Genomic DNA, 17,340 nt, shown 5'->3' on the forward strand with positions numbered 1-17,340 from the left:
ACAATATGTTGATCAAGACCACCAATTTAAACCAGTTAAAACGTATTTATAGTTTAATTAATTATATATTTATAGTTATATATAGCCTAACAGTATAAATAGTAGCCTACATGAGAATAAAGAATATAATTCTTTTATTTCTGTGTTTAATTTGTTTCATGGCTAGGCTTCTAGGCTTCATGCGTTAACAAAGCAACTGCTACCAATGGATTTGCATACATAGGGCCCACTCAATTTCATCTCAAGCCACGAGGGGGCGTGAAACATTACATATTTATAATGCCTGCCATTGCACTAATAATTATTCACTCAGTTATGTGTAACACTTAAGGCACCGATCCCAATTTAAAAACGATTGAAGGTGGATGGGGTGTAACACCAACAGTGATTTTACACACAAATGTGTTATATATTGTAGCTACATGAAATACACAAACACACTGTCCCTTGAAAAAAAAATGAAAGTGCACTTAACTGTATTGGATGTCTTTTTTGTAGTGTACGTCAAATCTTTCAAGTTCCACTATTTCCATTTAATATAAATGTAAATTAAAATACATTTTTATCTAAATGCAAATAACGCGCAATTAAGTTTCTGATATTCAGCTTAAATTTAAGCAGTTGTATTCATCGAAGTATTTTAACCTTTCTGTTCCCTCCTTCTTTGGGATGCCAGCAAAAAATATGCAGGAATACTCATCATGTAACTTCTGCTTAAGGGTGTGGCAATGATGTCTCGCGTCATGCACTGCTTCAACTGATAATCAATCTGTTTATCATCCAAATAATTCCAAACGAGTTCTGTGATTGAAACCTCTCAGCAGTGAACCACCATGATCTACATTTCCTGTCCCGCAGTCTCATGGGAAATAAATAATTAGACTGTGACCTTTGTTTCCAGAGTCTGAGATGAGGATGATCTCATCTCACTCTTCCATTATTCTACAGATCCTGTAGCTGGACAGATATACGGGAACAACTGAGGCATGATCACTGTTTTATTAGGGTGGATCATCTTCATTACCTCAGCATGATGGCATCGAACACTGTGAAATCTAGACAAAAGAAGTTTCACTGAAACAGAGCCACACTGATCTATTACAGTTGATGAAAACGTCACCTGTAAAATTATAAAGCACAGAAATCGTGATCTCCTGTGGAGTATCGAGTGAAAGAAGGCAATAATTGAATTGGTTAATGATAAAATCAGATTGGTGTTCGCCGAATTGAAAAATTATGCTATCAAGCGTATACATTTCCCCAATCTGACATCTGCTTCTGATTTCTCTCTAAACATGTTCAATCTTTTTTGTTCCTTTGTCTGTTTTGAGAATACTGTAGAATTCAAGACATTAATAAACAAGACACTGCAAAATGGGAAATCTACATGGGTGTCAAATACAGTTAATGTGAATATGAACAAAAGCGTTAAGAAAATGTAAGAAATGTCATCCAAAGAACAAATAAAGCGCTAACAAGATCAAGTAACAAAGAACTGAATTTCTAATAGAACCATTCAGAGACAGCAGATGGTGCCACTGAGAACACAATAACTTGGAACATAAAACCTCCAGATATTAAAACAAAAGAAATACACCCAGCTTTCTAAAGCAATGCAAATGGATGAAAATGTTAAGTTTTTTTTTTCCCTGCAACGTGGTTATCACATAAATTCAGTGTAAAACTGGCAGAAAATCCAGAGGTTGGATTCCACGGCAGAATTCCTACTAGTCATTATGATTCATTTGAGCTGTGAGCGACAGCAAAAAGAAAATCAAACGAATTCAGAGTAGCATCTGCCAGAATCTACAAGTTAGATGCATACAGAGAATATCTAGAGACCGAGACTATTTCAGGCATCAAAAACACATTTCTAAAACATAATGCAAGAAATACAGGAGAGTCAACATCTTGTCACAGTTAAGTTTTATTCATTCAACATTTCACATTACAAATATTTAAAAATTATGCATATTGTTATAAATAGTTGGCTGCAAACAATTAAATAACATTAGATTTTTCTTTTGTTTCACTAGCACTTACAGACCAACTCCTAGAATATGGACATTTCGTATAACATAACTTAATTAGAAAGAAAAATACAAAAATAGGAACTTATAAAGTGAAATGACAATAAAAATTAAGGTGATATCTTAAGTAAAAAAATGCTATTAATAAATACAACAACCTTCCCATACACAGTTAAAAACTATTGAAATTTTGCCATTAAGTAACATCGTTAACAGACAGATATTTAAATATTTATTTTCCTTCAGAAAATGTGAACCATATTTTGTGGAGCACAATATAGCAATTAGTAAAAACTAGACACTTTAACATATTAAAAGCTTCACCTCAAAAATATAACAAAAATCTGATCAAAATTATAAAAATTAATTATACATTCCAATTAAAAATATACCAATAAACAGCTAAATACATTGTTGACCTAATAATTACAATGCAATCAATCACAGTAGCTTGAAATTAACAAAATAAGCAAATGAGCACAAAACCTTTAATGTTTTAAAAATAACTTCAATTATTTATATTAGTACAAATAGTTTGATTTCTTTTCTTTTTTACAAACACCAGCATGAAAAGGATTACAATAACAGTAGAAAATGACTGTGAAAAACATATTAACATCTTCTTTAAATGTCGGCAATTAAAAATGGCATTAAAGAATTACATTGCAAAGAGTCTTTATCTGGAAAAAGTTCAAAAAAAGTATTGCACATAACAACTCCGAGTTAACTTGCAACATTTACCACATTCAAGTCTTAAGTTCCCCTTCCTCCAAACGGGTTTTGATTTACTTCAAACAGACAGTGGGGATGAAGTTCTCAAGTCTTTTCAACAGCGTACTAAAGAAGATGCTTTCGTCCTGCACTGCAAATTCATCCAATGACATTTAGAGTACTCTTTTCACGTGTGTGTGTGTGTGTGTGTGTGTATGTGTAAGTGTGTGCGCGCATCCTATCGATACTGGATTATGGGGAAGGCATAGAGAATAACATGGGTGTGGGGTGGCCTTAAACGAAAGGTTTAGAAACATCTGGTGCACAACCACAACAATTAATTTCAATAGCTAATTCATGTACGTCTTTTTTTTTTTCTCTCATCATGCATGCTAAGGATTACAATAGGAACTAGTTGGCAGTTCAAGAATATATATTTTCAAATGTTAAAATATCTAAACATCAAACATCCATTCTTGTGATACGAGGATCAGCCTAAACATGAACCAGATTTAGCATTCTCCTTATATTATAAGTTTATATTCCAGCTATGGAGAGGTTCTCTTTTAGCCATTTTGCGTAATATTAACATGAACGACAACTTGTTCTTACCATGCTGCTGTCAGATCATTTCCGAATCTAGGGTTGCCATTAAAATCTAGTGTACAAGAGCCAAGAACTTAAGAGATATACACTCTGATCTCTCCTCTGCAGATTTGTCGCGTCAACACAAGTGCGTGCTTAGTTGTAAAGATTCCTCAGCACTGAAATGTATAAAAAGCATAATTGAAAATAATATATATTAAATTCACTCAACTTTTTTTCTCTTAAACTGAAAATTTCCATATATGCAGATCTCTCAGTAACAAAAGTACAAAAGCTACCTTTCACAATGTGAAAAATTGAGGTATTGCAAAAAGGAGGTTTTTTTTTTCCATTTTGTGAAAAATGTGCCTAAAATGACTGTTGAAAAAAAAAAAAAGGATTTAGAAAAGTAGTGCATAATAAATGTTTATATGTGCATGACAAAATAATTTAGCTAGAAAACACTGTACCAAAAATCAGCAGGCCATGTATAAAATAATCATCTTTAACAGCAAATTCTTCAAAAAGTGTTTAACTTCGAAAATGTTCAACCACCAGTTCAAGTGACGGCGGGGAACGCCGCCAAGCCGACACGAGGATAAATTTCTCACTAGTGCATCAAGTCTTAATTGATCACTTACTCCCTGACGTTTTTGCGCTAGTCGATTTAAATGCCGTAAATCTACCGAATTGGAAATCCTGATGCCTGGCATAAACTCCTGACCGTGCGACACGTTCGGTTGACCTTTGGAAAGCGTGTAGACTTGCGAAAAAGGTTCAGTGGTTTTCACTAGTGTTACTAGGACTTTAACTGCATGCTGATCGATTCGAGGCCAATCTTTGGTTTGCTGGAGCCCATCTGGTCTTTATATTGAACGGGATGGGGACTGGGTCGGGTCGGGGGCAGAAATAATCAGCCAAAATGAAATCTGCAGGGCAAAAGAAAGGAAATGTTCATGGATTCGCTAGCTAATACACAGCCATCTTTGGTTCCCTAATGTCTGAAAGTAAAACCTCTTATGTTTCAGGTGAGCGTCGGGGAAAGGGGCCAAGTGAGCGGAGAGATGCATGGACTACCTTCAGTTATACTTCACACTCAGGCTGCTGCAGGACAGGAGGTACATTGTTTGATCATTCGTCCTCCCTTCTAAGTAGCTTTGACTGCTGTTCTGCTTGTACGTACACCTCTTTTCAGGGTTTTAGGCTTCTGGGGGCTGGGGAAAGGCTTAGGAGACACATTTCGCGAGTTAAAAATGAAAACGAAGGCTTGCCGCTAACAGCCTGAGAGAACGACGGCTGCTTCTTGCTAAGCTGGGCCAGAAACAAAATCGAGTTCCTTGCATTTGAACCAGCTTGCAGGCAGACTACTGCAACTTTACCAACATGCTGTACATTCCCCACTAGGATGCTGAATCGAGAATTCAAATCAGGAAGTGACAGAGCAGATTTTCTCAATGTGCCTTTTGCTGATGTCATTTCCTTTTTCTGTGGTCCTGGGGGAAAGGGTGAGACCAGCTTGATATTTTTTTTTCGTTTTGTTTTTGTTTTTTTAAATATATATATTCGACTTAAACTAGCAGCTAAGCTTGAGGTATTAGTTTTCTTGCATGTCACAATGGAGATCAAATCCAGACAGCTGTTGTGGAATCAGTTGTTGTCATCAAGAAACATTAAAGATTAGCATGGTCTTAAATTACAAAGTATACAAAAAAAAAAGAAAAAAGAAAAAGAAACAGCGTCGAGAGAATTCACTAACCAAGCTTTGGTTAACAACTGAGATCTTAGACCACACATCTGCACTCTGGGTAGCAAAGAAATAAGTGCACTCTTCCCGCACCTCTTCTTTTCATGTTTGCTCCTTCGCCTTTCCAATTCAATTAAAATAGGACATAATACTTCCAATCGCAATGTTAACAAAAAGCCAATTCTAAAGTCATGCAGATACTTACTGACAAATTATACTAATACTCAATATATTCACATCTCTGTGCACGTGAAAATGAAATATAATGGAGTTATAAAAAAATAGAGAGATGGATTAGACAATTTCTTTTTCTTCCTGAATCTTTTTTTTTTTTATCCATATTTTTTTTTTAATATATTAAATGACAAATTAAAATCATATTTTTTGTCTGTCTTTTTAAAATTAAACTAAAAAGGAACCAGCAACAGAAAAGTGCATTTATTTAGATGATGATTTTGCGACTCCTCCTAGCCTTCTCTTTCTCTCGCTCTTCTCCTGGCCTACCAGCTTTAGTTCCAGCGGAAGGAGATGTGGCGAGGTCTGTCGCCTCCTTCCTTGACCAGAGGCTTGTGGAACTCCCGGCCGGCGCGTGAGTGGATGGCCGCCCAGCAGTATTCACAGTAATACTGGAGACAGGTCACATTGGCGCAGAAGAAAGGAGCGAACTTCCCTCCGCAGCGAGTCCCCTGACATTCATCGCACAGCTGGTCATCCAGGACGTATGGCTTCACTTCCACCTGGACCCAGAAAGAGCAGACTGTTACACGTGTGTTTTTGGACAGTTGTCAGTAATTCCTATTATTCACAATATGAATTGTCATGACAGAAAAAAAAGTAAAAAAAAGGAAATATCAGAATATTTTTACATTATATATCAATTGTTCTGTTTTGTTTGGTTAAATCTTTTATTCATTTGATTGTCCAATCAATATATATATATTAAAAATATTAATACCAAAAAATATTCATACCAAAACTTTAAATATAGTTTATTTTTTACATCATGTATTTGGCAGGTTTCATGGGATTTTACTACTGAGAACCAAAACCTGACCATTTTGACCTTCCAAACCCCATCTTTCTTATTTTTTAACAAGTCCTGCATTGAAGAAACTCATTTAAATTGTAACTGAAACTATGCAAAACATGCTTTTGTTGATCAGCCAAAAACATGTTGCAATGTCACAACTAGGGTTAGAGCATAGTCCAAAACTGTGCTGGATCAATGCCATTTCATTGCATGTGTATTTTTTGTGGAAGTCAGCACTGACCCGTTTATCGATTTCTCCATGCTGCAGTTGTACAAAACGAGCACTGATAGCAGCAATGTAGCTCTGCTGATTAGAGAAGGCGACCCGCCCTGCTCCCTTGGGGTACTTCAGCTCTGGGTCTGTGTCAATGCCTGCGTAGCACACGCCTCCATACAGCCTGTCCATGATCATCGCCAGCTCCACTGTCAGAAAGACAATATATTTAATGCTTAATGTTTAGAAACACACACACCACACTGCAGAATTCTTTCTACCGGTTTCATGATCTAATAAAATGGCTTTTTTTTTTTGCTAGCAAAGAAGATTGGGTTGGGGAAGCACTAAAATAGTCTGCAGCTAGACTGACTTGTTCTGGCACAAAATAACCCTGGCTACTTTAAAATCTCACCCAGTCACTAAAAGAAACGCCATACCTGCACGAAGCGGACGTGGCACCCCACCCACAAATATGGTCTTCCTCGGGTCCAGGGGCTGTGATCCATCCATCACAAAGTCACTATCATTAAGATTCCACGGGCGAATCTGGACCTGTTATAAAACCGCACGTCAACAAAATAAATGAAGAAATAATCCACGACAGTTCAAATCTGCTGACAAATAAAAAAATAGCATGTCTTCACAGAAGAAGTAAGGACAAATAATGCAGCTGTTCAAGAAAAAAACAATGTAATATTTGAAGTGCAGTAGTGTAATTCATCCTTACAGGTTTGTCTTTAATGGTGGGGCTGGAAACGCACAAGTAGAGTTTTCCATCCTCCTCGATGCAGGCATCGATAAGGGCTTGAACAGAGCTCTCATCTTGAAACAAGAGGAAAGCGTATCCTTTGGAAAAATTAATTTCAGAGTTAGTAAGCATTAGAAATTGTATATATATATATATATATATTTTTTTTTTTAATAGACATAATACCAAAACAACTCCTGTCTTTAAACATAATCAGCATCACCAACCTTAATGGATAGTTCACCCAAAAAAAATATTTCATGAAACTTCAGATTTCTGTCCTATTGAAAGTCCATTCCACCGAATATTTCAAGCTTCAAAAAGTTCATAAAGACACCACAAAAAGTAATCCATATGAAATGAGCAGTTCAATCCATGTGAAGAGATAAAGATGGTTTTATATGGCATACAAATGAAATTTCGGCTTTTATGCACATATATAATTGATTTACTGGTCGAGCATAACAGACATGAAGTGAGGAAGTCTCTTCAAAAGACTTCAGCACTCGATTCATATGGATTACTTTTTAAAGTAGAACGGACTTCCAGTGGAGAGAAAAATCTCTCAGGTCTCCTTCACTTGAGTTTTGAAGATGGGTATGGAACGATTGAGTATATGATGATAGAACTGTCATTTTTGGATGAACCATCTCTTTAATTCAGTACTCAAGCACTCTCGTGGTGATCAAGCCAGCCACAACTATAATATTGGAATGTGCAAATTATGACAATTATGGTTTAAAAATGCCCTTTAAATGGTCAACTAATCCTCTTAGCTCACCTTTCGGGGGGAAGTATGACTTGCTCTCTGCTTTGTGAGGCCAATCCACAAACAGGTGCCCAAAACGGCGAAAACTAGCGGTTATCTCATCTAGGAAAGATAATATTGCAGATATGAGCTAGTGGCTATCGTGGACACGGTTCCAAAGCCAAGAATGAACCTTAAAACCTGCTTTTGTTTTCATAAGCAGCAGCGTAGAGGTCATTCTTAACGAGTGCAATACCTTCGTCTATATCAGGGGGGAGGCCACCCACAAAGACTTTGCGAGAATAGCGCTCCACCCTCTCTCCGTTCTGGTGAGGGAAGCAGTGGGGGGAACCCAGGCCTGGCAGGCTCTGATCGCCTCTCTCCTCGTCTGGGAAGCCATCTTCCATCGGGAACAGGGATGAATGTCCTGAGGAAATGGGAGAAGGCAGGAATTATTATCTGTGTCTTTCTCAGTGTTTAAACTATATTTTCCTGCACCACAGAGTAAAATGAATTAGACTGATGGATTATTCTGAGCCCGAGAAATACTAAGACAGACAATTGCATCATCTCGGTTGTGCAATTTCGAAAGCATAGGGATTTCTGAATTATGGCTACTGTGGTCCTGTAATCAAACAAATTATAGCCCAAAGATTTGGCCCAAGTTATTTTCATACTCTGCACAGAGAGTTTTGTTAAAGCATGGATAATTATTATACTTTTCCAATGTTTAAGGTTGGTTAAAAAAATAAATGCATGCATCTGATCAAAAATACAGTAAAAAAGAAATAATGTAAAATATGAGTACAATTTAAGGTAACTCTTCTTATATACATTTACTGTAATTTCTGTTGTGGCAAAGCTGAGATTTCTGCAACAACTACCTCCAATCTACAGTGCCGTATGATCTTTCAGAACTCATTTTAATGTGATGATTTTGTGCTCAAAATTACTATGCAATGCTACTTAATGTATTTGTGAAGAATGTGATTTTGTTTAGGATTCTGTGAATTGAATGATCAAATGTACAGCATTTGTTTGATTCAGAAACATTATGAATGTCTTAACTGTCACTTTTGTTCAATTTAACACATCCTTGCTAAATAAAAGTATTAACTTCTTAAGGAATCGTATCGACCCCAAACTTCTGATCAGTAGTTTATATTTAACTCCTTGTTGTTAAATATACAAAACTACATTAGAAATTTCAGGCTAAATTTACATCTTATATTAGTTAATTGTGAACATCTAGCTAAACTAAAATCTATTTTACATTCTTTAAAATGTCTGTGAATGTAGAATGGGTTGTTTGTTGGTCAAATGTATAATTAAGAATTTTTATTGATTTTTATGGGGCTTTAGGCCCTTTGCTTTGCATTGTGCATTTAAAACTAATTTGTACAATTAGGTCATATAAGAGAATATTTTGTAAAATATCTCCTAGTGTGAGTGTTAACGTCCAGCATATGATCATGTAGCTCTGCACTAAAGCTGCAGTAATAACATAGGGCGAGGACTGGAGGATGTAGTATTAGTCCTCTGGCTCAAGCCACTCCAGCAAATTTCCTCCTGACGTGACAGAACACAGGCCTGAGCTGCTTTACAAGACTTTATGTAAGGGAGTTAGTCACAACTGTGGCCTGGATGTGTGTGTGTGTGTGTGTGTGTGTGTGTGTGCGGATGCCCTGACCACAGAAAAGCCCCAATCAAATTTACTCTTCACCAAAGAAAAAATTAAATCTCTGAAGTACAGAAGGAAAGAGGCACAATCGACACAAATGGAAATGAAGGCTGCACGTGAACATGCAAACGATGCCCCAAAACATGTCATGCAGATGCTGGATTATTCCACCCATAATTATTTGAAAGTCTTTTTCATTTTTCTCATCTGGATTTGTTAAAAGTTGTCTTTACCTCGTCGCCTCCCATAATTCCTTGCTGCATGTAAAATAAGATGATAGCAAGTAAAGTAACACATCCCCAATGAAAATGTGAATTCTCTGACTAAAGTAATTTTACACTTTATAAATGTGTTAAAAAGTTATGCCATTTCAGAGTTGTATGATTATAAATCAAAATCTTGCGAAAAGTACAGTTAGCACATCAATTACCTGGGTTTGTTGGCCAATTGCTTAAACACTGTTTACAAGACTCATACTAAACTGTGCAAATAAATGGACTAGATGTTCTTGGCTCAGTGAAGATTGGTAGAATGTATATCTCAGGACACTCAAGATTCAACCTACCGGTCCAAACATGTCTTAATTCTGAACCAATTATCAACTGCATTAAGATTGCATTTAGATAAAATGCATGGAAAATATGCTTTGACTTTTTATGTACGTTACTTTGGGCATTAAACAATTTGTGGCTATCTAGCTACAATTTCATCTCATTTAGAAAATATTTAAAGATATATTTCTAGCTAGCCCTATACGAGTAAGGAAAATGTTTTGAAACAAGCTATGAAAACAGGGCCAGTTTTAATTTAATCACCATATGACTGTGGGATTTGTACATATATCCTCCATTTTTATTCCATTTGCCCAACAGTACAAGATCATGCACACCTATATTATGACATCTAGCTATACATTACCTACATTTAACTACATCCTATATTTGTCTTGTTTTTATACATTTATAAACATTTGCATTACCCCGTGTTTCAAATGCATTTAAAGAGAATATTGAAGCTAAAAGGAACCATTGAGACAAATCGCCGCCTAAAGTATTTTCAACACACAGCTTGGGCCTGTCAAGCCACCAGAACAGTAAACCAATTAAATGCATATGCGTACCATTTATGGGCAAGGGGCTGTCTCCTCCTGTGTGGGTGAATCCGAGGCGACCTTTGAGAGAGGAGGGTATAAATCAGCTAGAAGGCTGGAATGACATACAGCACAACTGAATCCACACGTGGCAAGATTAAGCAGCCACTTGAATGTACACCGAAGGTTTAGTTTTCCAGTTGACAAATTACAGAATCACTCAATAAAATGGTTGTTAAGAAGCCAAAAAAGTATTAATTACATCACTCATATTTTTTGGATGACCACCCACTACACGTTAGAATCACAATACTCTCCTGGATGCAGATCACTTTCATTCTCTTGCTCAACTCATTCTGCTTGTAGTAGAAGAATGAGAGGAAACATCAAGTTCAACCAGCACGGTTGGTATGGATTGTTTCTCTATGTGGTGTTAACATGGCTCTGGCAGCCCCCTCCTTCTACGGTTCACTCTGAGAGCAGTCTGGTGGCCAGGGCCAGCACACCATTTTGTTGCTTTAGCGAGAACAGAGAGTTCTTTTACAGGCAAAGGACAATGCTGGAAGCTATTCAAAGCAACTTGTACAGTGGACTACTTCTCTTCCCCGTCTCTTGTTTGGTCATCTCTGCCACACTGGGGTGCTGTCTGCAGGGTCAGCCTTGTCAAATTATTCTAATTTGGTTATTACGTATATGGGGTGAGCAGCTTTGATGCAAGAAACCATACAACCATTTTGGGGTTGCATTAATCACGGTGCAAATGAGTGGAAAACTATATTATGACAATGATGTAATCAAAAATGGAAAAGTTTTCCATTGTATTTTTAAAAAGTTTCAGAAATACATGACAACATTTTCAAAACAATTAGCATTTACACATATCCGCGAAAGCAGCCAATAGGCTGCATTACATACGCCAGGCCAGTAGTTAGCACGTGCCTGTAGGAAAGTGATGATTATATGTTGTATATGATGTATCTCTGCTGTTAACTGTAATATTGGTGTAGTAAATCCACACTTTGCTAAAGAAGCATTAGCAAACTCTTAAGCAGCAACAACAGTACCATGTACTCCAGCATTATTGTGTATGTTTGTTTGCGCTTGTCTTTAAAATCGACATGTAATGCGCATGTCTACACACCTAACACACACTACGCACGCGCATGACGTCACCTTTTCAAAGATTCCCGTATTGAGTGTTTACACAGAAATGATAATGGTGGCATTTTCAAAAACTTGCATGTTTTCAAAAATATGCTTTTTCAGTCCCCAAAACGCTGTTGTCGTGTTAACAAACAGACAAAATGCATAAAAGGGCTTCCCATTTTGGCTGAACACATTGTCTTGTAAACGGCCCCTAAGACCAGGAATGTTAATTAAAAAAGATTGCATGCTTGATTGCACCTTATTGCAGGTGTTCTTATTACCATTTGACAAAAAAAATATATATATAAATGAAACAAAATGGAAGAGATATTGATTTGGAGCCACAAATATGAGCGCTCGCATAAAGAAAGTCACAAGTCTCACAAAACCAGGCTGATGTGTTTGTAAAGACTGGTGTAGTTTCAGAGCTAGAGCTGCGGAAGGAGCTCTGGTTAAGCTCTGCTGCACAGACACAGCTATTTGTAGGTCAACAAAGAGCTTTATCTCTCTTCTTGCTCTGTTTGTGTGTGTGTGTGTGTGTATGTGGGTGTGCAATGATTCAGCGCTATTAGGCAGCTTTTTACAGCTGCTCACTCTCACACCAAAAATGTAACACCACATCTGATGTTAAAAAAATCTACAAAAGTATGCCAGAAAATGAAAGGTGTAAAATGCCACTGGAGAGTGCAAAGTAAAAATACTGCAAAGAAAAAAAGAAAATGTTTTAATGTCGGTTTACTTTTATTTTCTTTTTTCTTTCAATATAATTCTGCTCTGCTCAATTGGGAAATAACGGGCAGCCATAGCCAGCAGCAGTGACCATAAAAAAAAGATTAAATCTAATGTCTGCTCCAGAACATGCTCTAATAAACGCTTGGAATAACGTCATGGGTTCACTGTCGTTTGTATGCATTTACAACTGTTATCAAAGGTCAGGCCTCCAGGACCGTGCCTTGCTATCAGTTGTCAGCTGCCTCAAAAGAGGAATATAAAAGTGATGCAATAACCAACCAACTTTCAAGAAAATGGGACACTGGTCACAGAATAAGAGCTGTATCAAATTATCAAACTCATGATGGTACTATTAGGAGCCATTTCCACAGAAAATATTACTGCATTCAAAAATTTGAAATGCAGGGCAGTGGAATTAAAAAAGGGTTTCTAGCCTTCACTTCTTCTTTTTTTTTCATTTAACTATAACTTGAGCACTACAAACGTGAAACCAGACACAAATGAAGTGATCAAAGGTGATTGTTCAGCATGTTTACATAAAACACCAACTGAAAAGCAGTGCAGTAGTACGAAAAAGCATGTTCTGCGTGAATGACCCTTTACTGGAGTACAAGTCAGCTACAGCTTTCATTTGATTACAGAGTGAGCAACGTGGGAGCCAGCATGAGACTAACGGCTGACGGGACAAAGGTTTTTGGCCATCAGTATGGTACTTTAACACACAATCTCCTTTGGTGGACTTTTATCTTACCTTTGAGAGTGTCTTGCTCAGCCCTCATGATGTCAATCAAAGAGTTCTCCAGAGAATGCATGTTGAAGCCATCGAATGAACGGGGACGATCCTGCGAGGGGAGAAAAGGAGGATGGGTATAAGGAAAAAACAACTTTGATGGCATTTCTCATATCCCTCAGCTCTGCAGGAGTATCCCTTTCATCTACAACGGAGTTCAAGCTGTTGTTCTTTTGTTCCTCTCAAAAACTATATCCTGTTGAAAAGAAGTCACGAATGAAAGCCTCAACAGAGGCTCTAGACCAAAATATAAATCCAATTTGGTGCACGCTACTGAATTGACCTCTGGATCATGAGGCTAATGTCTAATGTTACAAGTCTAATGTTTGACATGATTTATAAACACAAAGGTTGAAAAACCCAACGGCTTACACTTGCAGATTTAACTTTACAATGACGTAACCCAACAAATACAAACCCAAGGACCAAGAAATAAAATGAACTTAAACCACGTTTATCAATGATGTCGTTACTCAGAACAATGTTTGCATATATGCATTTGCCATTAGCCAAAGGGACTAATGTGTGCGTGTGTGTGTGTGTGTGTGATCCCTGGAAAACAAACTCATGGTTTTGGCAATGCTAACATCATGCTGTACCAGATAATCTACTTGATTATTTGGAAAAAAAGTAAAATGTATTAAAGACTGCAAACAGTAGCTGTTGGACAAGAAAGGCCAATACTTTAAATGGATTAGGTAGGTTATTCCCCTTTAATCGAGTGTCTGAACAGGCTCAAGACTCTTCATTCTATTGTCCACCAAAAGCAAACAATAACAGAATCTAGGTTTTCCTGTTTTTTGAAGGTCAGTAAGACAGGCTATGCAAGTACGTCAACACAGACGTAAATGTTTGGCCAAAACATTACAAGAGTACAATCCTACTGTGCATACTTGATACGCAGTCTTGCATTACCATGACGGTAACAAACATCAGCTCTTCAAGGCACAATATGTACGTTTTACAAAGGCAAAGCTTGATGATGCTATTAAGGAGGATGTTTAAAGATGAGGTAATTATTATTATTATTTTTACCTGTACCTTTCACAGTTATTCAAACCATGAATTATACAGAGAATGCAAGCAAGGAACATTTTCATTATTCAACATTATGACTGACTTAATTCTAGCGCGAGTTTAAGCACTCTCAAAATACTCCCCTTATAATCAGTAAAGCTGTCTATACATGGTTTTATGAATTAATCTCCGACAGCATTCATACATCTGCACTTTGTTGTTTACGATGAATTTGCGTGAGAACTATAATCGGTTCATGTGTGCGTGCACTGAACAAAAACTCATCTGAATGCCTGATTGGACATTGCATTCATAAGCTCTGCAGACTCGAGTGTGATTGGTTATAATGCGCAACAATCTATTCTCTATTACTTACAATTGGAGTAACATCTAACTTGGATCACATGTCCCTTAATAACCAATCACATCACAGCCTTGACGTCAATAAATTTCTGACAGAGTTGTATGACACTCAATTGTTGTTTACGGATACCATAGGAATGAATGCAAAATGCCGTAAGCTGAATCCCACCTGTCGGAAAAAGTCAGTGACCTTATAAAACAACTTTTTATTGTTTAGTGTAAAACATGTTTAAGATTAGCAGATAGGCTGTTGATTCATTAAATGAGAAGCAGTTTCCTCTAAAAAGGTCTTTATTCAGCGTAGTGAAGCCTCTCCTCCATTGACATCCATAAAAATAAAAAAACCAGCCTCTGGTCTCCTTTCCCACCTACTGCCAGACTGAAAGAGTTAGCTTTAGCCGTTATGCTTTTTCGGCTAATGTTTGCAGGCTACAAGCGGAAACTGAGAATATGCAGATATTACATTATTTGTAGGTGACAATGACCAGGGACGAGTCCTTATTTAAAATCTGAATTTCTCTGGAATAAATTTTTTGGCAAAACAAATACACAACTGCATGAAATATATCACATTGAGCAAGTAGTTTTTGGATATTATATCACAGAAATCGTACATATTGTGCCTATAGAGTTACCTTTAAAAGTCTGCTCAATACAAGGATAGTTCACTAAAAAGATCCTCTTCCTTGTGTAGTTCTAAATCTGTGACTTGTGTTCTTCTGTGAAATTTAAAAGGAATCTGGAAGAACGTTTTCGGAAATGTTTCTTGAAGAACATTTTGTTCTCTCAATCAATGTCAGTGGGGTTCATTTGGGTCCAGTTGTTTATTTTTTTTTATTTTTTTTTTATTTTATACATCCGTGTCATACAGGTTTTGATTGATTAAGGGGATAGTTCACCCCAAAATGAAAATTCTGTCTTTAATTGCTCACCCTTCATGTCATTTTAATCCTGTAAGACCTCCATTTATCTTTGGAACACAAATTAAGACATTTTTGATGAAATCAGAGAGCTCTCTAATAACCCGGCATTGACAGTGACACAACTGACATGTTCACAGACCCAGAAACATAGTAAGGACAAATTCAATTTTGCAAAGCTACAAGACTATTTCTTATTTGCAAAGGCAAAAATAAAGGCTTTATTCAACAAATCATCTCTCCTGCATCACCGTCTTCCATCATTTTAGGGAGTACAATGATACATGCACGCACTTTCCAATGAACATAAACAGCACAGATTCTGCTGATGACATTCTGGGTAAAGCACACGCATGCCTTGTTGTACTCTCCAAAATGGCAGAAGATGGTAACTGGGGAAGAAGAATTCTTTAATAAATTAGTTTATTTTTGTTTTCTTTGCACATCATCACCCAGGACCTCAAGTGGGAGTTCATCAGCTCTCTAATTAAAAAAAGCACAGCAGAGGAAGTACTTCCTGAGGCAGCTGAAAAAGTTTAACCTGCCAAAGACAATGATGGTTCATTTCTACACTTCCATCATTGAGTCCATTCTCACCACCTCCATCATCATCTGGTATGCTGCTGCCACTGCCAAGGACAAAGGCCGACTGCAAGGCGTCATCTGCTCTGCTGGGAAGTTAATCGGATGCAACCTTCCATCTCTTCAGTACCTGTACACTTCCAGGATCATGAAGCAGGCCGTTAAGATTGTAGCTGACACTTCTCTCTGACACTGGCAGAAGACTGCAGTCCATTGGGACCAGGACCTCACACAACAAAAACGGTTTATTTCCATCCGCAACTGTCCTTATTAACAAAATATCCATGACACACCAGAGCTTCTTACTCATGCCCATGGACATTACTTTTCAAATTAAAAAATAAATAAAATAAAAAAATTCTGCACTTATTATATAGCCTTAACTTATATTTTAAAATTGTTTATTTCATTGTTCTATTTATTCTTGTTTGTCCTTTTGTCTTTGTCAAGTACCAAATTACCAAGCCAAATTTCTTATACATGTATACATACAGTACTTGGCAATAAACATGATTCTGATTCATAAAAAGCATTCTCGTAGTTTCACAAAATTGAAGTTGAACCACTGATGTCACATGGACTGTTTTACCGATGTCCTTACTACTTTTCTGGGGTCTGGGAACCTGTCAGTTGTGTCACAGTCTATGCAAGGTCAGAGAACTCTCCGATTACATCCAAAATGTCTCAATTTTTGTTCTAAAGATGAATAAAGGTCTTACGGGTTTGGAACGACAGAATTAATTAATGACAGAATTTAAATTTTGGTTTGAATTATCCCTTTAAATGAAAGTAAATTATAACAAATATAATATCACTTTAAATGAGAAGTGTTCACACAGAACTTGAGATGCAGGGCAGTGTAATTGAAAAATGTCCAGGTCTAAACATTTATTTTTTATTATTATATATATATTTTTTTCTCTTAAGTTTTCAGAATGCTTTTAGAGCAAAACAGTCAAACACATCCATCTAGTTATTGCTGAAGTAGAAAAACAATTCATGTCCAGTACAGCAGCTCTAAAACACTGCTGAGAATGTGATCTGCATTAGTATGCATTTCATGCCAGAATTGTGTGTGAATTTCATCATTATTCAATTAGCTCGCTTAAGCTTAACTCTTTATTCAAAACTACTGTTACTGGAATTAACACCAAATATGCCACCTTTATTATTATTTTTTGTTTTATTTTACCTATAATTATTTTA

At 36.8% G+C, this 17,340-nt stretch overlaps 1 protein-coding gene across 4 annotated transcripts in view; it reads right to left on the reverse strand.

Moving 5' to 3' along the window:
* Positions 1-1,909: 1,909 nt before the first annotated feature.
* Positions 1,910-17,340, reverse strand: part of LOC113038340 (cytoplasmic polyadenylation element-binding protein 4-like) — a 28,344-nt gene continuing 12,913 nt past the window's right edge. Inside the window, exons 3-12 of one of the 4 annotated variants that reach the window (XM_026195661.1) lie at positions 13,214-13,304; positions 10,615-10,665; positions 9,728-9,751; positions 8,070-8,240; positions 7,847-7,936; positions 7,045-7,163; positions 6,755-6,869; positions 6,342-6,523; positions 5,575-5,807; positions 1,910-4,255 (exon numbers count right to left, since the gene is read on the reverse strand). In XM_026195661.1, coding sequence (XP_026051446.1) covers positions 5,580-5,807; positions 6,342-6,523; positions 6,755-6,869; positions 7,045-7,163; positions 7,847-7,936; positions 8,070-8,240; positions 9,728-9,751; positions 10,615-10,665; positions 13,214-13,304 — 1,071 coding nt within the window. In that variant the 3' untranslated portion in view covers positions 1,910-4,255; positions 5,575-5,579. Of the gene's footprint in view, positions 5,808-6,341; positions 6,524-6,754; positions 6,870-7,044; positions 7,164-7,846; positions 7,937-8,069; positions 8,241-9,727; positions 9,752-10,614; positions 10,666-13,213; positions 13,305-17,340 lie in introns of all 4 variants that reach the window. The other 3 variants (XM_026195662.1, XM_026195663.1, XM_026195664.1) reach the window with 3 other exon arrangements.

The sequence above is a fragment of the Carassius auratus genome, chromosome 21 (genome assembly GCF_003368295.1).
Source record: "Carassius auratus strain Wakin chromosome 21, ASM336829v1, whole genome shotgun sequence".
NCBI lineage: Eukaryota > Metazoa > Chordata > Actinopteri > Cypriniformes > Cyprinidae > Carassius > Carassius auratus.